General features: G+C 41.2%; 2 protein-coding genes across 2 annotated transcripts; one reads left to right on the top strand and one right to left on the bottom strand.

Annotated features, from left to right (window-relative positions):
* Positions 1–17,220: 17,220 nt before the first annotated feature.
* LOC138893677 (uncharacterized mitochondrial protein AtMg00860-like) lies at positions 17,221–18,056 on the top strand. Its single transcript, XM_070178328.1, has 2 exons — positions 17,221–17,318; positions 17,654–18,056. Exons 1-2 carry the CDS (start codon positions 17,221–17,223, stop codon positions 18,054–18,056), a joined length of 501 nt encoding a protein of 166 aa, XP_070034429.1.
* A 5,778-nt stretch (positions 18,057–23,834) lies between these two features.
* On the bottom strand, positions 23,835–24,356 carry LOC138893676 (uncharacterized). The gene has a single exon (XM_070178327.1). The coding sequence runs from the start codon at positions 24,354–24,356 to the stop codon at positions 23,835–23,837; it is 522 nt and encodes a 173-aa protein (XP_070034428.1).
* Positions 24,357–26,925: the final 2,569 nt, after the last annotated feature.

Here is a 26,925-nt window from a genome sequence, read left to right as displayed (position 1 = left end):
TTGCCAAGTTTTTGAGATTGGGAACATGATTAGAAATATTAAATAATGGAGAAATTATTTTCATCTAGTAATAGACAAAGCTTTAAGGGTAAAGTGAGGATACGATTTGAATGTTTGCTAGAGTATTTGGATTATTATTATTATGGTCATAGGTTTTGGATGGTGTTATTTAAGTATGGACATGTAATATTTTTGATATCAACATATGTTTCTTCCTCTCCATATACCAAGTGGTCAAGGATATTGTAGCAGTAAGCTTGACAGAGAAATACAAATATTTTTATTCAGATTATGCACTGATTATATTGAGTAATTCATGACTTAGAAATTAGTTCAATTCGTGGTGAATTGAACTTGTTGAGTATGTCTTGATGATTCTAGCTAAAATATTTGTAGATCGTGAGTTGTTAAACTCCCAAGAAGTTTGAAAGGATGAATTGGAGCTAAGACTTGAGATGAGTTGAGGTTTACTTTCCTAGTAGGGAATTCCATTAGAACCCGTGTGCTCCATATGCTAGATAAAGCTAAGTCATGTATTCTCGTGATCCAATACTCAGTTAACTTATTCTTATTCAATACGACATTATATGTGATATGAATACATGCTTATGTGTATTACCAATTATTATGTGCCTTTATTTGTGATATTCACATTCAGTTAAGTATTCAGTTTCAACATTAATTTATGCATCAATGTGAACATATTTAATAGGGAGAAGTGACCAACCTCCCCCAGCGTAAGTGCCATGATGTCAGAGTTACCTACCCCATGCTCGCAGGTGCCAACTATATTTTGGGGAGATAGGCCGACAGTCCCCCATACGTGTTCCCAGATGCTCACGTACGCAGGGCCATTATGCGTAACAAGTTTTTGCAGAGATGTGTCTTATATATATATATATATATATATATATATATATATATATATATATATATATATATATATATATATATATATATATAACTCGGTTTCTATTTCAGATCAGTTATGGACTCAATTTCTGCGTTAACTTTCAGTTTCAGCTTACAGTTTAGAGTATAATTTCAGTTTCCAGCTTATGACTTGGTTGTAAAATTTATATGATTTTTTCGTATATGCATTTTCTTTCTTATTTTTCCTAGAAGGTCTCAGTCCGCCTTCTTAGGAGGTAGCCTATGAGACTTATTGGGTATCCTTTGGTGATACTTAGTCCGTTTGGGCCTACTACATCGTGTGGCAGTTATTGAGGACGCATGTAACGAGGCACGTGGCTAGAGGAGATCTTCTATATTTAATTTACAGACTCCGTTGATTTATCCCAGCGGTAGCGGACCCTTTTCAGACTATTATTTATATTCTTTTTACGTTTATTTTATTTTCGGGGAATGCCCCCGTAGGCTATGTATTTTAATATTTTTTTATTCTAGAGGCTCATGATTTGTTAGTTGGTTAGTATTAAAATATTTTGGGATTTAGCCTTTATTTATTATATTTTATCAGTCAGCTTAAGAACTGTAATTTGATTAGAATTAATATTTAAGCACATTAGTTTCTTTGATATTGAACTTGAAGTTTGATACAAATTGTACAGGGTTCACTAAACGAGTGGTAAGGGTTGAGTACCAATCACTAACACCCTAGTTTGGGGGTGTGGCAAGTTAGTATCAGAGCAGCCAGGTTTAGGGAGTCCTAGGGAGTCATGAGACGTGTCTAGCAAAGTATCAATTATGGGATGTTGTGCACCATACTTATATTTGGGAGGTTGTATGTCACGACCCGGAATTTTCACCTTCTGGACCGTGATGGCGCCTAATATTTCACTTGCTAGGCAAGCCAGCGTTAGAATAATATTATCCATTTAAATAATTTTTAAATTTATTAGTAACAAAGAAACAAATGCGGAAGTAAAGTCTGAAATGTAGTGAATAATCCATAATAATAGCGATGTCTAAATACCATCCCAGAACTGGAATCACAAGTGTACGAGCTTCTAGAATAACACAAATAAAGGTCTGAATAAAATAAAGTTGTGTGAAAGCAAACACATAGCTAAAAGAAGATAGACGGGGACTTCAGAACTATACCTCAAGTCTCCTCTGAGTAGCTGAAATCCGAGCAAGTCTATGGTACGCCGCTGGGACCAACTCCGAAATCTGTACAAGAAGTGCAGAGTGTAGTATCAGTATAATTGACCTCATGTACTGGTAAGTAACGAGCCTAACCTCGACGAAGTAGTGACGAGGCTAAGGCAGATCACTTACATTAATCTGTATTCAATAATAGTAATAACCACAATAATATAATTAAATCAGGTAACTCGTTTCTAATAGTTGAAGCCAACTCAGCAGTCATAACCAATTATTATTTCAATCAATTTCCGTTGCAGCGTACAAACCGCTCCCACAATATATTCATTTTCAATCCTCCAATATATTTATTTTAATTTAGTATATATATATATATATATATATATATATATATATATATATATATATATATATATATATATATATATATATGAGAGAGAGAGAGAGAGAGAGAGAGAGAGAGAGAGAGACTTTAAAATAAGTCTGCTGCGGCGTACAATCCGATCCCCAATATGAACTTTTTATAAGTCAGTTGCGGCGTACCATCTGATCCCCCAATATATACTTTTAAATAAATCTATTGCGGCGTGTAATCCGATCCCCCAATATAGATATATTTACTTTAATTTCTGTTGCGGCGTGCAACCCGTTCCCCCAGTATATTTCCACAACTCATAAATGTAATAAAAATTACTCCAATAAATACCACGTCTAATGAGAAATTATTAAGCATCAAGGCACACAATAATTATAATTTATTTATGAACAAACAATGGCAATTAACAATTAATTGTGAAATCATGGAGAAAATAGGCAGTTTAATATTTAATATGCTAAATGTCAACGAACAATTAAGACACATAAATCAACCCACTATGTAGTAATTATTGCAGAAATTCAAGAATTAATATTTGACAAAGAATAGGAGAGAAACAATTATCATGACAATTAATTCGTGTATTAAAACAAATTTAGGATTTTCAAATAATTATGCAAACAATTAATTTGACAACGTATAGACACTCGTCACCTCGTCTATACATCGTTCACATGCATTTCACATAACAAGTAATTTAAAGGTTCTATTCCCTCAAGTCAAGGTTAACCACGAACCTTACCTCGCTTTGTAAATTCCAATAAATTATTCGACCACAAATTTTACTTTTGAATTTATCTCCAAAAGCATCAAATCTATTCACAAATAATTCGATATACTCAATACGAATTATAGGAATTAATTCCAAATAAATTTACTAATTTTCCGGATAAAATCCGAAATTCATTTTAATATTGACAGTGGGACTCACGCCTCAAATCCCAGAAAAACTCGTGAAATCTGAATACCCGTTCTGATACGAGTTTAACCATACAAAATTTATCCAATTCTGATGTCAAATGGACCTTCAAATCTTAAATTTTCGTTTTTGGGAGATTTTATGAAAATCTGATTTTTCTCCCAAAATTTCACGGATTCATCATATAACTGAGTATGAAATTATGAAATATAATCAATATAGGATAAAGAACACTTACCCCAATGTTTTTCCGTAAAAATCGCCCAAGAATCGCTTTACCCGAGCTCAAAAATTAGAAATGGTTGAAAATGGGTCGAAATCCCATTTCCAGAACTTAAGTTGTGTTTCTCGGATTTTTACTCATCGCGTAGAACACTTTTGCCCAGGTTCATTTTACTCTTCGCGATCGCGAAAATAGCTTCGCGATCGCGAATCACAATTTGCACTATGCGAATGCGACATCTCATACGCGAACGCGAAGCATAACACCTAAGACCTACGCGATCGCGGGCCGTTTCATGCGAACGCGAAGAACAAATTTGAGTACCCCAGCTTCTGCCTTATTTCCTCTTCGCAAATGCGAGGATTCAATCGCGAACGCGAAGCTTTGCACTTCGACCCTTCGCAAACGCGTGCCCTTGGTCGCGAATGCGAAGCACAATTGTGCCAGTCCAACTTTCCTCTTCGCGATCGCAGGAATGGCTTTGCGATCGCGAAGCACAAAACACCAGATGACAACATAAGCTAAAAACCAGATTTTTTTTCAAAGTTCAAATGGTCTGTAGGCTATCTGAGACTCACCGGAGCCCTTGGGGCTCCAAACCAAGCATTCACACAAGTTCAAAAACCTCATACGAACTCGCTCATTTTAACACCTAGAACTACGAATCGGACACCAAATTAAAGAAAATTTTCAAACAACTTTAAAACCTATATTTTTACAACCGGACGTCCAAATCACGTCGAATCAACTCCGTTTCTCGTCAATTTCGGTAGACAAGTCATAAATATTATGGTGGACCTATACCAGGATCCGGAACCAAAATACAGACTAGGTGTCAATAAATCCAACATCAGTAAATTTTTAAAAATCATTATGCTTTCAAACTTTTAAGTTATCATCAAAATTCTATTTTTCGGGTTAGGGACCTCGGAATTTGATTCCGGATATACGCGCAAGTCCCAAATTACGATATGGACCTACCGGAATTATCAAAACACTAATCTAAGTCCATTTGCTCAAAATGTTGACCAAAGTCAACTCAGCTGAGTTTTAAAGCTCTATTTCATATTTTAATCCATTTTTCACACAAAAACTATCCAAAAAATTATACGAACTGTGCACGCAAATCAAGAAATGATAAATAGTGCTTTTTGAAGTCTTAGAACACATAATTACTTATTAAATTTAAAGATGTCACTTTGGGTCATCACACTGTAGGGCATGTTATGAATTATTTTGATTCTCATATCATGCGTTAAAGCTAAACGTTTCAGAATTCTAACACTCATTTATCTCTCGTTTCAGTGAACAAGATGGTTAGAACAAGATCTACTTCATCCTCTTCTGCTAACAATATTGGGATACCGGCTGCTAATCATCAAGAAGCAGCACCAGAGGTGCAGGCCACACCAATAGCACCAGCTGCAGTTAGAGGACGTGGAAGAGGTAGAGGTAGAGGTCAAAATGCTAGGGGTAGAGGTGAAAATGCCAGAGGTAATCACGCTCATGGTAGGGCCACTAGATAGGCATAGGCTCCACCTCAGCGGGTTGTTAATGATCAGGTTGAAATCACACCCCCTCCCAACCCACTCAGGGCGAATCAACCACATCAGCAGGATGATCGAATTTACATAATTTTGGACTTTCTGGAGTCCCCAGCCCTTCCGGCTAGTGTTAGGGCTGCACCCGTTCATGCTCCTCCTCGGGACCATCATGATTCAGATGAAGAGGTTATTGGAGATGATTTTCAAGCTCCATTAGATGTACCACCACTAGTTGTCCCTGCAAATATTGCCCAGCATGCGCAATTACCAACAGGAAGAATTGATCCACATGCCTTTCCGAGATTGCAACCTCCTACTTATAATGGTACAGATAAACCAAATGAACCAATATTATTTTTGGAAAAGATAGAAGAAATGTTTGTTTCTTTGGGTTGTCTTGAAACACAAGCCATAGAGTTGATTGGGTTTCGATTGAAGGGTGCAACAGGACAATGGTGGAGAGGTTACAAGAAGGCTTGAGATTCTACGTTACCGCCCCTTACTTGGCCACAGTTCAAAGAAGTTTTCGAGGCCAAGTTTTTGCCTAGTATTCAGATGGATGAGCTCCTACGTCAGTTTGAACATCTTAAATAGGGTACTATGTCAGTGACTGAATATGAGATGGAATTTACAAATTTGGCAGAGTGTACACCAAATTTGATACCAACAGAGAGAGAAAAAGTGAGAAGGTTCATTGAAGGCTTGAATCCGCATATGGAAAAAATATGTCACGATCCAAAATTCCAACCTGGCGTGATGGCGCCTATCTCGATACTAGACAAGCCGAAAATCTCGATTAACCACAATTTCTCTTAAGTTTGAAAATACAATAATTTAATACAATACAAAATTTCATCAATACTATAACGAACATTTCTCAAAACCTGGTGTCACTAAGTACATGAGCATCTAATATGAATATAAGTCTAGAAAAATACGGTCTATAATAGTCTAAGACCAAAATACGGTAAACAAAGAGATAGGGAAGGAGAGTCAAGGTCTGCGAAATGCGGAAGCTACCTCTGAATCTCCTAAAAATCAACTGCGTGAAATGATTGACACCCGCTATGTCTGGGAATACCTGGATCTGCACACGAAGTGTAGGGTGTAGTATGAGTACAACCAGCTCAGCAAGTAAAAATAATAACTAAGGAACTGAAGATAATGACGAGCTGCACAGTTATAGTTCACTTTCAGTAATTCTAGCAAAGAATAGACATACTTTCAAATCCGACAGTTTAAGTCAAATCAAGATTTATGCAGTTCAAGTTCATGTAATCCGGATAAAAATCTTTCAGAGATTTCACAACAATGACAGATAGCAACCAAGTGCAACAACAAATGCAAAGCAAGTACAGCCTCTCAGCCAACAGTCACTCAACTCATCACAACAACTCAACCACTCGGCTCTCAGCCCTCAATACTCACACTCAATGGGTACCTATACTCACTGGGGGTGTACAGACTCCGGAGGGGGCTCCTACAACCCAAGCGCCATAATTCGCACGGATAACTCACGTGCTATAATATCATGCACGGACAAATCACGTGCCATATATCCTTACCTCACCGATAGGCCCTCGGTCTTACTCATTACTCAATCTCTCTAGTCTCTCGAGCTCTCATAAATCACAAAGATCAGCCCAAACAAAGATAACATAGTAAATCAACAAATATCAAGAAAGACTGAGGTATGATGCACATGTAAAATCATGACTGAGTACAAGGCAACAATTAGCAAATAATTCAACAAGTACGCGACCTCTGTGGGTCCCAACAGTATTATCACATAGCCTAAGCATGATTTTTAACATGATTTATAGTCAAATTACTTCAACACAAAGAGAGCTTATAGCTAACAACAGGTTATTCAACTTAGCAGTTTCACGGGACGGACCAAGTCACAATCCCTCGAATCTAGTCACAAATAGTTCGTTTCAGTCAATAAAATTTATTGGAATTAATTCCATAAGAAAATACTAATTTTTCATAAAAATCCAAAATTTAGCTCAAAAATCGCCCGTGGGGCCCACGTCTCGGAACCCGACAAAAGTTATAAAATTCGAAAGCCCATTCAACCACGAGTCTACCCATACCAATTTTACCAACATCTGACCTCAACTCAACACTCAAATCTACAAATCTTATTTCCAAATTTTTAAGTTCCAATCTCCGATTTACACCTCAAAATCACGTAATCTAATCGGATTATTCAATGATAATTCAATATTATGGAGTAGAAATGATCACAAGGGACTTACCTCAAGTTTTCCTTGAAAATCTACCAAAAATCTCCTCTCCTCAAGCTCCAATTTGTTAAAAATGGCGAATGAGACGAAGTCCCTGCTTTATAATTCTGCCCAAACAACCTCGGTTTTGCCTCGATCTTGGCCTTCGATTTTGGCCTTCAATCGAGATCCTCGATCCTGGGTCTCGATCCTGGGCCTTGATTCTGACCCTCGACCCTGACCCTCGATCATGGCCCTCGACCCTGGCCCTCGATCATGTCTTCGACCTTGCCTTCGATCGTGGCCCTCGACCCTAGGCTCGATCGTAGCTTGATTCTGGGTTCGATTTTTGGGCTCGATTCTAGGCTCGCATCTGGGCTCAATTTCTGGGCTCGAATCTGGCAGAAGAAATTTCCAACATAAGGAAATTGCAGCAACTGTTGTAGTTTAATTTCTGATCCGTTAACCATCCGAAACTCACCCGAGGCCCTCGGGACCTCAATCAAATACACCAAAAAGTCCTAGAATATCATACGAACTTAGTCTAGTCTTCAAATCACATCCAAAAATACTAAAAACACGAATCACACATAGATTCAAGACTAATGAACTTTGAAACTTTCTATTTCTACAAACAACGCCAGTCAAACTTTACACAAGTAATAAATGACATAACAGACCTATTAAAATTTTCAAAATAGGATTTCGACCCCGATATCAAAAGGTCAACCCCCCGGTCAAACTTTTCAAAAATTCAACTTTCGGCATTTCAAGCATAATTCCTCTACGGAACTCTAAAAACTTTCCGGACACGCTCCTAAGTCCAAAATCACCATACGGAGCTATTGGAAGCATGAAAATTCAAATCCGAGGTCGTTTAAACATATGTCCATATCTGGTCCACTTCTCTAACTTTAAATTTTAATTTTGGGACTAATTGTCTCATTTCATTTCGAATTTCTTCCGGACCCGAATCAACTAACCTGATAAGTCATAAATCAATTGCAAGGCATAAATTGAGCAGTAAATGGGGGAACGGGGTTATAATATTCAAAACAACCGTCCGGGTCGTTAAATTCCCCCCTGGAGTCTCAAATAAGTGTGGATATTTGTTCCGCATCTCCTTCTCAATCTCCCAAGTAGCTTCTCCGGCTGGATGGCCTCTCCACTGCACCTTCACTGATGCTATGTTCTTTGAACTCAACTTTCGAACCTGCCGGTCTAAAATAGGCACCAGCTCCACATCATATGTCAAATTACCGTCCAACTGTACTGTATTGAAATCCAGAATGTGAGACGGATCCCCGACATACTTTCGGAGAATGGATACATGGAACAATGGATGAACACCTGATAGACTAGGTGGCAAAGCAAGTTCATAAGTCACCTCTCCGATTTTCGTAAGTATCTCAAAAGGCCCAATATACCGAGGACTCAACTTGCTCTTTTTCCCGAACCTCAACACACCCTTCATGGGTGAAATCTTGAGCAAAACCTTCTCCCCAACCATGTGAACAACATCACGAACCTTCCTGTCGGCATAACTCTTCTGTCTAGATTGTGCCGTGTGAAGCTGTTCCTGAATAGTCTAACCTCACCAGGCTCAAACCAACCCACCGGAGACCGACAACGTCTCAAGCTTCATATGGAGCCATCTGAATGCTTGACTAGTAGCTATTATTGTAAGCAAACTCCGCGAGTGGCAGAAATTGATCCCAAGAACCCCCAATATCAGTGACACAAGCGCGTAGCATATCCTCCAATATCTGAATAGTGCGCATGGATTGTCCGTCCGTATGAGGGTGAAATGTTGTACTCAACTGAACTTGTGTGCCCAATTCTCGCTGCACTACCCTCCAAAATTGTGAGGTAAACTGCTTACCCCGATCTGAAATAATGGACATCGGCACACCATATAGGCGAACAATCTCGTGAATATAAATCCCAGCCAATCGCTCCGAAGAATAATTAGTACCGACAGGAATAAAATATACAGATTTGGTCAACCGATCTACTATCACCCAAACAACATCAAACATTCTCAAAGTTCATGGGAGCCCAACTATGAAGTCCATGGTAATACGCTCCCACTTCCACTCCGGAATTTTAAGTCTCTGAAGCAATCCTGGTGGCCTCTGATGTTCATACTTTACCTGTTAACAATTTAGACACCAAGCTAGAAAACCCAACTATATCTTTCTTCATTCTCCTCCACCAATAGTGCTGCCTCAAATCCTGATACATCTTCGCGACGTTTAGATGAATAGAGTACCGCGAACTGTGAGCTTCCTGGAAAATCAACTCACGCAAACCATCTACATTAGGCACACATAGCCTGCCCTGCATCTGTAATACACCGTCATCTCCAATAATGACTTCCTTGGCATCATCATGCTGAACCGTGTCTTTAAGGACGAGCAGATGTTGATCATCATACTGGTGCTCTCTGATGCGATCATATAAAGAAGACCGAGAAACCATACGGGCTAAAACTCGATTCGGCTCGGAAACATCCAATCTAACAAACTGATTAGCCATGGCCTGAACATCCAAGGCTAAAGGCCTCTCTGCTACCTGTAAGTATGCTAAGCTGCCCAAACTCTCCGCCTTACGACTCAAGGCATCGGCTACCACATTGTCCTTTTCGGGATGATAGAGAATGGTGATATCATAATCCTTAAGCAACTCCAACCACCTTCGTTGCCGCAAGTTAAGATATTTCTGTTTAAACAAATGTTGTAGACTCCGATGATCGGTATATACTTCACACTGGACACCGTACAAGTAATGCTACCAAATGTTCAAGGCATGAACAATAACTGCTAACTCAAGATCGTGGACTAGATAATTCTTCTCATGTATCTTTAACTGTCTGGATGCATATGCAATCACTCTACCATCTTGCATCGGCACTGCGCCGAGACCAATAAGCGACGCGTCAGAATACACAGTATAAGACTCTGAACCTGTAGGCAACACTAATACTGGAGCTATAGTCAAAGCTGTTTTGAGCTTCTGAAAGCTCTCTTCACACTCATCCGACCACCTGAACGGAGCACCTTTCTGGGTCAATTTAGTCATAGGCAATGCAATAGACGAGAATCCCTCCACAAAACGACGATAATAAGGCCAAGCCGAGAAAACTCTAAATCTCAGTAACTGAAGATAGCCTGGGCCAACTCTGAACTGCCTCTATTTTCTTTGGGTCCACCTTAATTACTTCACTGGACACTATATGTCCTAAGAATGCCACCGAACTAAGCCAGAACTCTCACTTAGAGAATTTTTCATAAAGTCTCTCATCTCTCAACCTCTGTAATACAATACCCAAGTGTTGTGCATGCTCCTCCTGGCTATGTGAGTACACCAGAATATCATCAATAAATACCACTACAAATAAATCAAGATATGGTTGGAATACACTATTCATCAAATGCATAAATGTTGCTGGGGAATTGGTTAGCCCAAAAGACATCACAAGAAATTCATAGTGGCCATAACGAGTTCTGAATGCCGTCTTTAAAATATCTGAATCCCGAATTTTCAACTGGTGATACCCAGATCTCAAATCAATTTTAGATAACACCCTCACTCCTTGAAGTTGGTCAAATAAATCATCAATACGTGGAAAGGGATATTTATTTTTGATTGTAACTTTGTTCAACTGCCTATAATCGATGCACATACGCATAGTACCATCTTTCTTTGGCAACCCCGGCATCGTCAATGTCACGATTTTTGCGTGACAGTCCAGAATAGCATGACATAGAGACAACTAATCCATACCCAGGATTACATCGAAATCAATCATACCTAGTAATAAGAGATCAACTATAGTCTCCAGTTCCCTAATAGTTACCACACACGACCGATACACATGATCCACAGTAATAATATCACCCACCGGTGTGATACACAAATAGGTGAAACTAAGGACTCACAAGGCATATCCAGATAATGAGCAAAATATGATGATACATATGAATAAGTGGAACCAGGGTCAAATAATATAGAAGCCTCATTGTGGCACACTGAAACAATATATGTGATCACTGTATCTGAGGCAACAACATTTGGCCTGGAAGGAAAGGCATAGAATAGAGCCTGCCCGACACCCTATCGGCCTCCCCCTGTTAGGCAACCCCTAGCTGCCTGACCCCCACCCCGAGCTGGCTTGGCGAGTGGTGTAACTGCTGGTGCTGGTGCCGTTGGTCGAGAACTCTATTGTGGAGCCCCACTCAGTAGCCTAGGACAATCTCTCTTGAAATAACCCAATTCTTCACACTTGAAACAACCCCTCCTCTGACGGAATTGCTGCTCCTGATAACCCGAAGAATTACCTATAGAAGCCTGAGCAGACGAGGCATGATGAGAACTCTGCATTGGTAGTGCACTAAATGAATATTGACCTGAGTGAGCAGTGTAAGAACCGTGCCTAGCTGATGCACCACGATGAGCAGGATGACCCGCCTGAGCATGTCTGTAAGAACGGCCCCTACTGCGGTAAAGTTGGCCCCTAAAGGAACACCGCTGAAATCACCGGAACCACGAGGCCTCTTAGCCTCCCTCTCGACATGTTCGTGGCTGCGAACCATCTCAATCTGACGAGAAATATTGACAACCTCGTCGAAAGTAACACCAAACACTCTCTCTCTAGTCATGAGTAATCGCAGCTGAAAAATGAGGCCATCTATGAATCTCTTGATCCTTTCCCTGTTTGTGGAAATCAACCAGTTAGCATGATGAGACAATTCTAAAAATCTCATATCATATTGTGTCACGGACATAGCACCCAAACGAAGCTGCTCAAACTGCCTGCGCAGCTCCTCTCTGCGGGACTGAGGCACGAACTTCTCCAGGAATAGACCGGAGAGATGCTGCCAGGTAAGGGGTGCTGCACCGACCGGCCTACACCTCTTGTAAGACTCCCACTATCTGAAGGCAGCCCCAGTAAACTGAAAAGTAGTGAATGAGACCCCACTGGTCTCTAGAATACCCATTGCCCGAAGCATCCACTAACACTTATCCAGAAAACCTTGGGCATCCTATGACTCAGCACCGCTAAATGGTGGACGTCGAAGCCTCTCAAATCTCTCAAGTCTCCTATGCTCATCATCTGGCATAACAGGAACTACCGGGGCTTGAGGAGCTGTAACCGGCTGGGCTGGTAGTGCCCCCAGTATCTGAAGTCCCTGTACTACCTGGTCTGGAGTATGTGCAATAGGGGTAGGAGTACCTCCCCCGGCCTGAGAAGTGGTAGGTGCGGCCTGAGCAGAAAACACCTGAGCAAGACCAGTGCAGGCTGCCAATATCTGGGCCAAAGTCTCCTGAAGACCTGGAATCTCAATGGGCACAGTTGGTGCCTGAGCTAATCCTGTCGGCTAAGCTATATCCGGAATCTGCTCCTGAGCCGGAGCAACTAGTGGTACTACAGGTGCTAGTCCAATTATGGTACGAGCTATACCTCTACCACGGCCCCGGCCTCTCGCGGCCTTAACTGGTGGCACTGTTGGCTGATCGTCCGATCTGGTAGTACGTATCCTTACCATCTATGAGAGAATAGAATAGCCGAAATTTAGTTTCTAGAATCATAAAATTTGCACGACGGAATACAAGAAAGTGAAATTTTCCTAAGGGTTCTGTAGCCTCTCGAAGATAAGTACATACGTCTCCGTATCGATCTGCAAGACTCTACTAAACCTAATCATGACTCGTGAGACATATGTAACCTAGGCTCTAATACCAACTTGTCACGATCCAAAATCCCAACCTGTCGTGATGGCGCATATCTCGATACTAGGCAAGCCGAAACTCTCGATAAACCACAATTTCTCTTAAGTTTGAAAATACAATAATTTAATACAATACAAAATTTCATCAATACTATAACGAACACTTCTCAAAACCTGGTGTCACTAAGTACATGAGCATCTAATATGAATATAAGTCTGGAAAAATACAGTCTATAATAGTCTAAGACCAAGATAGGGAAGGAGAGTCAAGGTCTGCGAAACGCGGAAGCTACCTCTGAATCTCCTGAAAATCAACTGCGCAAAATGATTGACACCCGCTATGTCCGGGAACACCTGGATCTGCACACGAAGTGTAGGGTGTAGTATGAGTACAACCAACTCAGCAAGTAAAAATGATAACTAAGGAACTGAAGATAATGACGAGCTGCACAGTTATAGTTCACTTTCAGTAATTCCAGCAAAGAATAGACATACTTTCAAATCCGGCAGTTTAGGTCAAATCAAGTTTTATGCAGTTCAAGTTCATGTAATCCGAATAAAAATCTTTCAGAGATTTCAGAACAATGACAGATAGCAACCAAGTGCAACAACAAATGCAAAGCAAGTACAGCCTCTCAGCCAACAATCACTCAACTCATCACAACAACTCAACCACTCAGCTTTCAGCCCTCAGCACTCACACTCAATGGGTACCCGCGCTTACTGGGGGTGTACAAACTCCAAAGGTGATCCTACAGCCCAAACGCCATAATCCGCCCGGACAACGCACGTGCTATAATACCCTGCACGGACAACTCACGTGCCATATATCCTTACCTCACTGGCATGCCCTCGGCCTCAGTCCACAACCTCTCTAGTCTCTCGAGCTCTCAGAAATCACAAAGATCAGCCCAAACAAAGATAGCATAGTAAATCAACAAATATCAAGAAAGACTAAGGTATGATGCACAAGTAAAATCATGACTGAGTGCAAGACATCACTTAGCAAATAATTCAACAAGTACGCGACCTTTGTGGGTCCTAACAGTACTATCACATAGCCTAAGCATGATTTTTAACATGATTTACTGTCAAATTTCTTCAACACAAAGAGAGCTTATAGCTAACAACGGGTTATTCAACTTTACAGTTTCACGGGACGGATCAAGTCACAATCCCTTTGGTGCACGCCCACACGCCCGTCACCTAGCATGTAGGACACCTCCAAAATAATCACATGACACAAAATCTGTGGTTTCATACCCTCAGGACCAGATTTATAACTGTTACTTACCTCAAAATGTGAAATTCTTTACTCTGCTATGCCTTTGCCTCGCAAATCGGCCTCCGAATACCTCGAATCTAGTCACAAATAATTTGTTTCAGGCAATAAAATTTATTGAAATTAATTCCATAAGAAAATATTAGTTTTTCATAAAACTCCAAAATTTAGCTCAAAAATTGTTTGTGGGGTCCACGTCTCAAAACCCAACAAAAGTTATAAAATCTGAAAGCCCATTCAACCATGAGTCTACCCATACCAATTTTACCAAAATCTGACCTCAACTCAACCCTCAAATCTACAAATCTTATTTCCAAATTTCTAAGTCCCAATCTCCGATTTACACCTCAAAATCACGTAATCTAGTCGGATTATTTAATGATAATTCTATATTATGGAGTAGAAATGATCACAAGGGACTTACCTCAAGTTTTCCTTGAAAATCTACCAAAAATCGCCTCTCCTCAAGCTCCAATTTGTCAAAAATAGCGAATGGGACGAAGTCCCTGCTTTATAATTCTGCCTAGACAGCCTCGATTTTGCCTCGATCTTGGCCTTAGATTTTGGCCTTCGATCAAGATCCTCGATCCTGTGTCTCGATCTTGGGCCTCGATTCTGACCCTCGACCCTGGCCCTCGATCATGGCCCTTAACCCTGGCCCTCGAGCATGGCCCTCGACCATGGTCCTCGACCCTGCCTTCGATCATGGACCTCGACCCTGGGCTCGGTCGTGGCTTGATTCTAGGTTCAATTTTTTGGCTTAATTCTGGGCTCGAATCTGGGTTCGCATATGGGCTCGATTACTGGGCTTGAATCTGGCAGAAGAAATTTCCAACAGAAGGAAATTGCAGCAGCTGTTGTTGTTTAATTTTTTATCCGTTAACCATCTGAAACTCACCTGAGGCCCTCGAACCTCAACCAAATATACCATAAAGTCCTAGAACATCATAAGAACTTAGTCGAGTCTTCAAATCATATCCAACAATACTAAAAACACGAATCACACATAGATTCAAGTCTAATGAACTTTGAAACTTTTCATTTCTACAAACAACGCCGAAACCTATCAAATCACGTCTGATTGACCTCAAATTTTGCACACATGTCATAAATGACATAACAGGCAACCCCGACATCAAAAACGTCAACCCTCCGATCAAACTTCCCAAAAATTTGACTTTCAGCATTTCAAGCCTAATTCCTCTACGGACCTCCAAAAAGTTTTCTGGACACGCTCCTAAGTCCAAAATCACGATACGAAGCTATTGGAATCATCAAAATTCAAATCCGAGGTCGTTTACACATAGGTCCATATCCGATCCACTTCTCTAACTTAAATTTTCAATTATGAGACTAAGTGTCTCATTTCATTCTGAATTCCTTCCGGACCTAAATCAACTAACCCGATAAGTCATAAATCAATTGCAAGGCATAAATTGAGCAGTAAATAGGGAAACGGGGTTATAATATTCAAAATTACCGGCTGGGTCGTTACAAGATATGACTTCACATCATGATGACAAGACTTATCTTCAGGTTGTCAATATCGCTACGCGTAAGGAGGCTTTTGATAAAATCACCACGGTGCTAAAGATAACATCAAGAAGGCTAGAACAACATGTAGTTATAGTGGATTTTCAGTTGGGGGTAAGAACATGAATCATTCAGCTCACATTCAATCAACGACTCACTCATCTCCTTATCCAGCTCCACTCAGACATGGCCAACAGAGTAAGGGTCATGCCCCTCAAGGGCAAAGTTCAACTAGTCAGGGCCAACCTCGGTTCTCCTATGCTATATGTCCTTCGTGCAATAAAAGACATCCAGGAAAATGCCTTTTGGGTCATAAAGGTTGTTTCCACTGCCACGATCCGGGTCATATTAAGAGAAACTATCCATGACTTGGTCAAGCTTCGGGGAAAGCTCCAACCACTCAGGCAGCATCCACGGGTAATTCTATAGTTGCACCTCCTCTAGTTCGGGAACCTAATACTCAGACTGGGCATGGTGCCAATAGAGGCGGAGCTCAGGGAGAAGGCGAAGTAGCCAGACTCTATGCAGTACTAGATAGGCAGAATGTTGAGGCATCTAACAGAGTTATTACAGGTATTCTCTCAGTTTGTGGTCGCCTTGCTTATGTATTAATTGATCCTGGTTCAATTTTCTCATATGTGTCTCCTTATTTTTGTGTCGAGTTTGGAAACACACCAGAAAAATTAGGGGTTATGTTTGAGGTTTCCACACCTATAGGGGAATCTGTTAAAGTTGAGTATATATTCAGAAATTGCATCATGATAGTTCAGGGTCGAGAAACATTAGCTGGTTTGAATTTGTTAGATATGGTAGACTTTGACATCATAGCTGGCGTGGATTGGTTATCTTCTTGTCATGCTACAGTTGACTGCCATGCGAAGACGGTTAAATTCTCATTTATTGGGGAAGATCTAGTTATAATTAGAGGTAAAGTGGGTACGCCTGTGGGTAAGTTTATTTCTTACCTTAAGGCTAGAAAACTAGTAAGCAGTGGATGTTTGGCGTATCTAGAACATGTACGGGATATGAAAGTCGACTCCCCAGTGATTGAATCGGTAATGATTGTGAACAAGTTTTTAGATATGTTCCTTGATGATCTCCCAAGGATACCACCAAATAGGGAGATTGAGTTTGGCATAGACACATTGCCAGGAACTCAACCAATCTCGATTCCTCCTTACATAATGGCTCCAACTGAGCTAAATGAACTCAAGAAGCAGTTACAAGACCTATTAGATAAGGGTTTTATTCGACCTGGTGTTTTAACCTAGGGTGCTCCAGTGTTGTTTGTGAAGAAAAAAGATGGTTCGCTACGGATGTGTATAGATTACCGCCAGCTGAATAAGTTTACTATCAAAAATAAATATTCACTACCCAGGATAGATGACTTATTTGATCAGTTGCAGGGTGTCAGGTATTTCTCAAAAATAGATCTTAGATCGGGACACCATCAGTTAAAAATCAGAGAGGTAAACATCCCGAAAATAGCTTTCAGAACTCGGTACTGTCACTATGAATTTTTAGTGATGTCCTTTGGGTTGACCAATGCACCAGCAGCTTTTATGGACTTAATGAACAGATTCTTCAAGACTTTCTTAGATACCTTTGTCATAGTATTTATCGATGATATTTTGGTGTATTCTTGTAGCCGAAAAGGGCATGAGAATCATTTGAGAACAGTTCTTCAAATACTCAAGGAGTATCAGCTTTATGCCAAATTTTTCAAATGTGAATTTTTGCTTGATACAGTTACATTTTGGGACACGTGGTCTCGAAAGAAGGCATTAGAGTAGACCCACAGAAAATAGAAGCAGTTAAGAGTTGGCCTAGGCTGAAGACCCCTACAGAGATTCGCAGTTTTCTAGGATTGGCAGGTTACTACCGTCGTTTTGTAGAAGGTTTTTCTTCAGTAGCTGCCCCATTGACAAAGTTAACTCAAAAAAATGTGAAGTTCCAATGGTCTGAAGCTTGTGAGAAAAGTTTTCAAGAACTCAAGAATAGGTTGACTGCAACCCCAATCCTGACTCTACCTAGCCCTATAGGTAAATATGTGATCTATTGTGATGCTTCCAGGGTAGGGTTAGGATGTGTTCTTATGCATAATGACAAGGCAATTGTTTATGCTTCTAGGAAATTAAAGAATCATGAATGAAATTATCCTACCCACGATCTTAAGCTAGCGGTAGTTAGTTTTGCTCTAAAAATATGGTTTCACTACCCTTATGGAAAATAGTGTGACATTTATACAGATCACAAAAGTTAGCAGTATAAATTCAAGTAGAAAGAGTTGAATCTGAGACAACGCAGGTGGTTGGAGTTGCTTAAAGATTATGACTGTAATATCTTTTACCATCTCGACAAAGCAAATGTGGTTGTTGATGCTCTGAGCAGAAGATCCATGGGGAGTTTGACCAGGTTGTCTGTGGTCGAACGTCCAATAGTTAAGGGGACCCTAACAAAAAGCTAGCCAAAGGGTTCGTCTCGATGAGAAGTATGATGGAAGGTTAATAGCAAGTATGGGTGCTAAGTATACTTTAGTAGAGCAAGTTAAAGCCAAACAATTTGAGGACGCTAGCTTGCTTAAGCTTAAGGAAGGTGTCCTCAGTGGCAAGATTAAGAATTTTGCACTTGATGAGAATGGTGTGATGAGACTTAATGGCCACTTATGAGTGCCTAATGTAGATGATCTTCAAAGGACAATTATGGTAGAAGCTCATAGCTCCAGATATTCAATACATCCAGGTTCTACTAAAATAGATCATGATTTGAGGGATATATATTGGTGGAATAATATGAAGTGAGATATTGCAGATTATGTATCAGAATGCCTTAACTGTCATGCCCCAACCTCGGGGAGTGCGACCCGTGCTCAACCGAGTGAACCCGGTCGAGCAAGCCTATTAGAACTTCCCTACCCGACTCATTCATGATCCGAAAAGAGGACGCGTTACCATCTGCTAAATAGGGGAGAGATCAGATATACATGCATAAACGTTGCTAGTCCATTTTTCATTATATACATTATGCCATAGTTAAGTTTTCAAAATATAACTCGATCCAACGACCACCCCAACATGCATACATGACCCACATAAACGTCTACGGAGCCTCTAAGGGTACAAAAAAGCAACATAACAATGTCAGCAACAAGGCCCCGGCTATACCTCAAAAAATGAAAACTTATACAAAAGAAGGACTAAATGACCCCTTGGAGAAATGGGGCTCACCAAGACTGCTGTGAGGAGACAAAGAGAGCACCACTATCTGCGATGGAACCACCTATATCCATTCAAAGATATAGCACCCCCGGCAAAAGGGACGTTAGTATTGTCGAATAGTACTAGTATGTAAGGCAAACACCAATCTTAGTAGAATGAACAGTGAAACAAAGAGAAGGCAGTCATAATAATCAATAAGTACTTCACAGAAATACAAAGAAACACCAAGTAAGGATCACATAGTTTCCAATTCAATCTTTCCATCTTTTTAGGTTAATAATCTTTAGTGCCAAAGCCACAACTCACAATGCCACCGTGTTTTTACACGGAGTCCGGTCTCGGCCCGACCGGCTAAGCCATCTCAAGTGAGACATATCTATATCCATAATGTAAATCAATAATTCCTATACAAATGCCACCATGTGTACAGCATGGCGTCCGATCTCGGCCCGATCGGCTAAGCCATCTCACATGAGACATAACCTCTTTCAATTTTTCACTCAATTCACATTTCTTTCCCACCATTCATTACATGGTACAAACAACCTCATTTATTAAGTAGTTCTTGGCACTTGGGAACATTTTACAATTAAAGTCTTTCCCCTTTTTATTCGTTCAAATAACATCATCATTTATGTCGATAAGTACCATCACATAAGGCATTGCACACATAAGGGAAGGTGCTTGGAAAATCATAATTACGTTCTCAAATAGCATGATAACATTGTAAACATCTAAAGCAATTAGGGAACATGAATCTTTCAACCCAACACACTAAGGCAAACAATTCTAGAATGATCAAATCGGAACTTACACCAATTATTCGGACACTAGGAGTTCGATTCTCGGAAGAAGAGAGTTAGCCATACATACCTCAATTGCGCTTCTTTAGACTCTACAGTTATCCAGAACCCTTAGCAACCTCAATCTATTTTAGCAATATACAAATTGAACCCAAAATTAGGAAAACGTTCATGGTTCTAGTTCACTTTTTATCTTTCCCACACTCTTTATCACATGCATGCAAGATGAATCACACTCATACCCATGAAGTATCACACTAATATCCCATTATAGCTATGTTTGAAATTAAGAGGTGGGGTGATAAAATCTTGCTTTTTTGGATGAAGAATTTGGTGCTCAACTTGAATATTTCCAAGCTTTGAGTGATGGTTGAAGATTAATTGATGCAAAATAGGCCCACACTCTATAACCCTCTCTCTCTCTCTCACTCTAGAAATATCATAAATGAGCCTCAAAATAGACTAAAGGGGTGTTTTAACGGAATGGGGGTCGGGTTTAAATTAAGAAAAAAAGGTGCCCCGACACAGGTCTGCCATCGCATATGCAACCGCATAATGGTTATACGGTCCGCAAAGTGACCACAGAAATGGCCCTCAGGGGCCTGAACTTTCGGCCCAGGTATGCGACTAGTATGCGGTCCGCATACTTGTTCTGCGGTCATTATGCGGTCGGCAGAGTGATTATGCGGTCTGCAAAGCTGACATCAAATTGGCCAACTTTCTGCTTCACTCTGCGGCCATTATGCGGTCCGCAGAGTGATTATGCGGCCGCATAATGGGCTGCAGAAATGCGTCCTTCTGCGAAACATTTTCCTCTAAGTCCGTAGGGTACTGTTCAATCCAAAAAGTTCGAACCGCGGCGAGCAAGCTTGCCGTGAAGAATTTCTACTATGATAACGCATGAATAAAACTTGGCACCACAAAACCCTGAGTTTTTTGTTAAAATTTTTACGGGTCCTTACATCCTCCCCCACTTAAGATCATTTGTCCTCGAATGAGGATCAAGGTTCACTTAACACAGTTTTAGTTATGCCACATACCATCAGCCCCAAATTTTCCTAACTTCCTAACTTCCTAAAAATTTCGCCAGAATTTCCTTTGTAATTAGGCCTATCCACCTGCCAGAGAGCCCCAGAAACACATCCTAACACATATTCGTACGGTCAAATAATGCAACACAACACAAAATAACACTCATCGAGGCCTCATAAGGAACAAATAGCTAAGAAGGAATATCTTTACATTAGCTGAACAAGTGATACAAAATTTATGGCGAAACAACTTCATAGAACTATTACATGGCTATTCAAACAAATGAGGGTACTTCTTTTTCATTTCATTCTCAGCTTCCCAAGTAGCATCTTCAACTTGCTGTTTTGCCATAATACCTTTACGGATGCAATTTGTTGTTCCTCAACTTTCGGACATATGACAAATTTTCACTAACCTCGATGGTCTCAACTGGCACAATAGCGGACGGATCTCAAACTACCTTCTTCAACATGGACACATGGTATACTGGGTGCACTAATGACATCTCAGGTGGTAGCTCAAGCTTGTATGCCACCTAACCTATCCTTTGAATGATTATGTATGCCCCGACATACCTCGGACTTAATTTCCCTTTCTTTCCAAACTGCATGATCCCCTTCATGGGAGATACCTTCAAGAACACCCAATAATCTTCCTTGAACTCTAAGTCTCTGCGACGAACATCTGAATAGGATTTTTGACGACTCTGAGCAGTTTTCAATAGCTCTTTTATGATCTTAACCTTTTCCATAGCCTGATGCACAAGGTCAGGTCCTATTAGTTCAGCTTCTCCAACCTCGAACCACCCATTCGGCGATCTATATATTTTACCATACAAGGCCTTAAACGGCGCCATCTGAGTACTGGCATGAAAGCTGTTGTTATAAGCAAATTCTATGAGCGAAAAATGATCATCCCAGCTACCCTTGAAGTCAAGCACACACGCACGCAACATGTCCTCAAGTGTATGGAAAGTCGTGCTAAGATTTACCTGCGTACCCAAATCTTGTTGAAATATCTTCCAGAAATTGCATTAATACACACCCAAGACCGATCCTTGAAGCATCGCAATACACCACAAACCCCTCGGTACCCTCTGGCAGGGTCAATACCGGCGCCGACGTCAATCTTGATTTCAATTCCCGGTACCCTCTGGCAGGGTCAATACCGGCACCGACGTCAATCTTGATTTCAATTCCTGGAAGCTCCTTTCACAAGCATCAAACCACTGGAACTTAACCGCCTTCTGCGTCAATTTAGTCAATGGAGAGGCAATAGTAGAGAACCCATCCATGAACCTCCTATAATACCCGGCCAAACCCAAGAAACTACGAATATCTACTGGAGTAGTAGGTCTAGGTCAATACTTCACCGCTGCAATCTTTTGAGGATCAACCTTAATTCCTTCTACGGAGACGACATGACCCAGGAATGTAACGGATTCAAGCCAAAATTCACATTTCAAGAACTTTGCATAGAGTTGGTGTTGATGAAGAGTCTGCAGAACTACCCTGAGGTGGTCGGTGTGGTCCTCTCGACTTCGTGAATATACAAGGATGTCATTAATGAATACTATCACAAAGGAGTCAAGAAACGGCTTGAAGACTCGATTCATAAGATCCATGAAAGCTGCTGGGGCATTTGTTAGCCCGAAAGACATTACCAAGAATTCAAAGTGCCCTTATCGGGTTCTGAAAGGTGTTTTCAGAATATCCTACTCCCTTACCTTCAATTGATGGTACCTGTACCGCAAATCAATTTTGTAGAAAAGCTTAGCACCTTGTAATTGATCAAACATATAATCTATTCTAGGCAATGGGTATTTGTTTTGATTGTGACTTTATTGAATTGCTGGTAATCAATACACATCCGCAGCGATCCATCTTTCTTTATGACAAAGAGAACCGGTGCACCCCAAGACACACTCGGTCGAATGAAATCTTTCTCTAGCAAATCCCGTAGTTGTTCCTTTAGCTCTTTTAATTCTATTGACGCCATTGTATAAGGTGGAATGGATATAGGCTGCATGCCTGGCATCACATCAATCCCAAAATCAATCTTCCTGTCTGGAGGAATTCCAGGGAGCTCATCCGGAAAGACATCGGGGAATTCATTCTCAATTGATACAGATTCAAGGGTAGGCACCTCAGCAGTGGTGTCCGTAACTCGGACCAAATGATAAATACACCCCTTCCTGATCATCTTTGTGGCCTTAAGGTGAGAAATAAACCTACCTTTTGGCATAACATTATTCCCCTCCCACTCAACAGCTGGCTCGTTAGGAAACTCAAGCCTTATAATTCTGGTTCGGCAATCGAGTTTGGCAAAACATGAATAAAGCCAGTCTTTCCCATTATTACATCAAAATCAATCATCCCCAGTTCAATGAGATTATCCATGGTGTCCCGACCATGCACCATGACAATACAATCCCTATAAACCCGCGCGACCGTAATAGATTCACCTACCGGAGTAGATACAGAGAACGGCTCATGAAGTTGTTCCGGTTCTATCCCGAAGCTGGTAGCAACATAAGGAGTAACATAGGACAAAGAAGATTCGGGTTCAATAAGGGCATACACATCATGAGATTGAATAGTCAATATACCTGTGACGACATCTGGGGAAGCCTCTGCATTCTGTCGACCACGAATCGGCTGGGTCCTCCCGAACTATGTGCACTACCCCTAGCTGCACCACGCCCTGTGGGTGCTGGAGAGCCTCGAGCTGAAAGGGGTGCTGAAGATATAGCAGTTGTAGGATTGGATGACTGGGCAGTTCCCCTGCCTGTACCGTGACCGGATGCAAAACACTCCCTCTGAATATGGCCCCTCATTCCGCATACGTAACATGCTGGCATGTCTAGGTAGAAGACTCTCAAATGTATCCTCCCACAATTAGGTCATGAGGCCCTCTATTGCTACTGGAATCTCCCTCCCAATCGGTCCTGGTGGTGGGACCCCTGCTGCCCTGACCGGGCCTAAAGCGACTCCCTTGCTGCTGACCGTGCCCTGATGGCAAGGCACTAGCTGAAGATTGAGCATAAAACTGGGATGGCCGTGATGATCCTCCCCGAAAAGCTGATATCCCACCTCCGAGTGAATCCCCAAGGTTGCCTGCTGATCGGGCCCTACTACTACTTTCCCGTTCCATCCTGAACTTTAACTTTCGAGCCTCCATAGCTTGGGAAAATGCCACCATCTTTCCATAGTTCATGTCAGAATTTAGAGCAACTGTGGCAGCCTCATTAATAACCAAAGGGCTAAGGCCCTGCACAAATCGACGCACCCTAGTCTCCATAGTCAGCATCATATGAACATCATACTTTGACAGGCGCACGAACTCCATGTGATATTCCCACACACTCTTACTACCATGTTTAAGGGTGTCAAACTCCATAGTATGGGCTGCCTTAGTCTCGGCATACAAGAAATGGTATGTGATGGCATCTGCGAACTCACTCTATCTGGCTGGAGGGTGCCCCTCCTCACGGGAATCCTTCCACATCTCAAACCAGGAATATGCCACCCCTTTCAGACGATAGGAGGCCAACTCTGCTCCCTCTGTCTTAGTAGCACGCATAACTCGAAGGGTCTTATGCATCTCATCAATGAAATCCTAAGGGTCTGCCCCGGGATCAGTACCCGTGAACACTGGAGGGTCTAACTGAAGAAACCTGTTTACCCTGGAACTAGAAGAATCCCATTGCGAGCTAAATAAGATGGGTGCAACATTTGACCTCTAGGCCTGAGAAGCTACTAAATAGTCAGCATCTGAATAGCTTCCCTAAGATCCCCATCAGAAATACCGGGACCGGGAGTTGGAATTGGAGGTGGAACATGTACATCGGCGGGAGGGATTGTGGCACCCTCTGCGGGTGTAGGAACTAGGGTAGTATGTTCTGGAGTGGACGAATCAGGCAGTGTGATAGTAGGGGGATTATCCTCACTCGCATTATCAAGTAGGGGATCAACAGCCACTCCTGGGGTGGCATTGGCTTCTTGGCCAATTCTCGCTCTCTTCTTAGGTATCATTTACTGAAAGTTAGAACAATGCACGAGTTAGGGGAAAACAACCTCACGTTCCGCTCTATCGCACGATATAGAACAACAATGAAGGGTATCATTCTTAAATCTCCAAGTAGCCCCCTAATTATAGATGTGGTCGACAACACACCGATAAGAAGGGCTCTACTAGACACGGCTCTGAGATATCCTAGGACACTTTAAAACCTTAGGCTCTGATGCCAAGTTTGTCATGCCCCAACCTCGGGGAGCGTGACTGGCGCTCAACCGAGTGAATCCGGTCGAGCAAGCCTATTATACCTTCCCTACCTGACTCATTCATGATCTGAAAAGAGTACGCGTTACCATCTGCTAAATAGGGGAGAGATTAGATATACATGCATAAACATTGCTAGTCCATTTTTCATTATATACATTATGCCATAGTTAAGTTTTCAAAATACAACTCGATCGAGTGACCACCCCAACATACACACATGGCCCACATAAACGTCTACGGAGCCTCTAAGGGTACAAAAGAGCAACATGACAATGCCGGCAACAAGGCCCCGACTATACCTCAAAATATGAAAACTTATACAAAAGAAGGACTACATGACCCCTGTGGGAAATGGGGCTCACCAAGACTGCTGTGAGGAGACAAAGAGAGCACCACTATCTGCAATTGGCACTATCTGCGATTGGCACTATCTGCGATGGAACCACCTATACCCATTCAAAGATGTAGCGCCCCCGACAAAAGGAACGTTAGTACTGTCGAAAAGTACTAGTATTTAAGGAAAACACCAATCTTAGTATAATGAACAGTGAAACAAAGATAAGGTAGTCATAATAATCAATAAGTACTTCACAGAAATACAAAGAAACACCAAGTAAGGATCACATAGTTTCCAATTCAATCTTTCCATCTTTTTAGGTTAATAATCTTTAGTACCAAAGCCACAACTCACAATGCCACTGTGTTTTACCACGGAGTCTGGCCTCGGCCCGACTGGCTAAGCCATATCAAGTGAGACATATCCATATCCACAATATAAATCAATAATTCCAATACAAATGCCACCATGTGTACAGCATGGCGTCCGATCTCGGCCCGATCGGCTAAGCCATCACACATGAGACATAACCTCTTTCAATTGTTCACTCAATTCACATTTCTTTCCTATCATTCATTACATGGTACAAACAACCTCATTTATTAAGTAGTTCTTGGCACTTGGGAACATTTTACAATTAAATTCTTTCCCCTTTTTATTCATTCAAATAACATCATCATTCATGTTGATAAGTACCATCACATAAGGCATTGCACACATAAGGGAAGGAGCTTGGAAAATCATAATTATGTTCCCAAATAGCATGATGACATGGTAAACGTCTAAAACAATTAGGGAACATGAATCTTTCAACCCAACACACTAAGGCAAACAATTCTAGTATGATCAAGTCGGAACTTACACCAATTATTCGGACACAAGGAGTTAGATTCTAGGAAGAAGAGAGTTATCCATACATACCTCAATTGCGCTTCTTTAGACTCTACAATTATCCGGAACCCTTAGAAACCTCAATCTATTTTAGCAATATACACATTGAACCCAAAATTAGGAAAACGTTCATGGTTCTAGTTCACTTTTTATCCTACCCACACTTTTTATCACATGCATGCAAGATGAACCACCTTCATACCCATGAAGTATTACACTAATACCCAATTATAGCTATGTTTGAAATAAAGAGCTGGGGTGATGAAGTCTTGCCTTTTTGGATGAAGAATTTGGTGCTCTACTTGAATATTTCAAAGCTTTGAGTGATGGATGAAGATTAATTGATGCAAAATAGGCCCTCCCTCTAGAACCCTCTCTCTCTCACTCTAGAAATATCATAAATGAGCCTCAAAATAGACTAAAGGGGTGTTTTAACGGAATGGGGGTCGGGTTTTA

The sequence above is a fragment of the Nicotiana tomentosiformis genome, chromosome 6, assembly GCF_000390325.3.
Source record: "Nicotiana tomentosiformis chromosome 6, ASM39032v3, whole genome shotgun sequence".
NCBI classification, from domain to species: Eukaryota; Viridiplantae; Streptophyta; class Magnoliopsida; order Solanales; family Solanaceae; genus Nicotiana; species Nicotiana tomentosiformis.
This window is presented reverse-complemented; position numbering and strand designations above follow the sequence as displayed.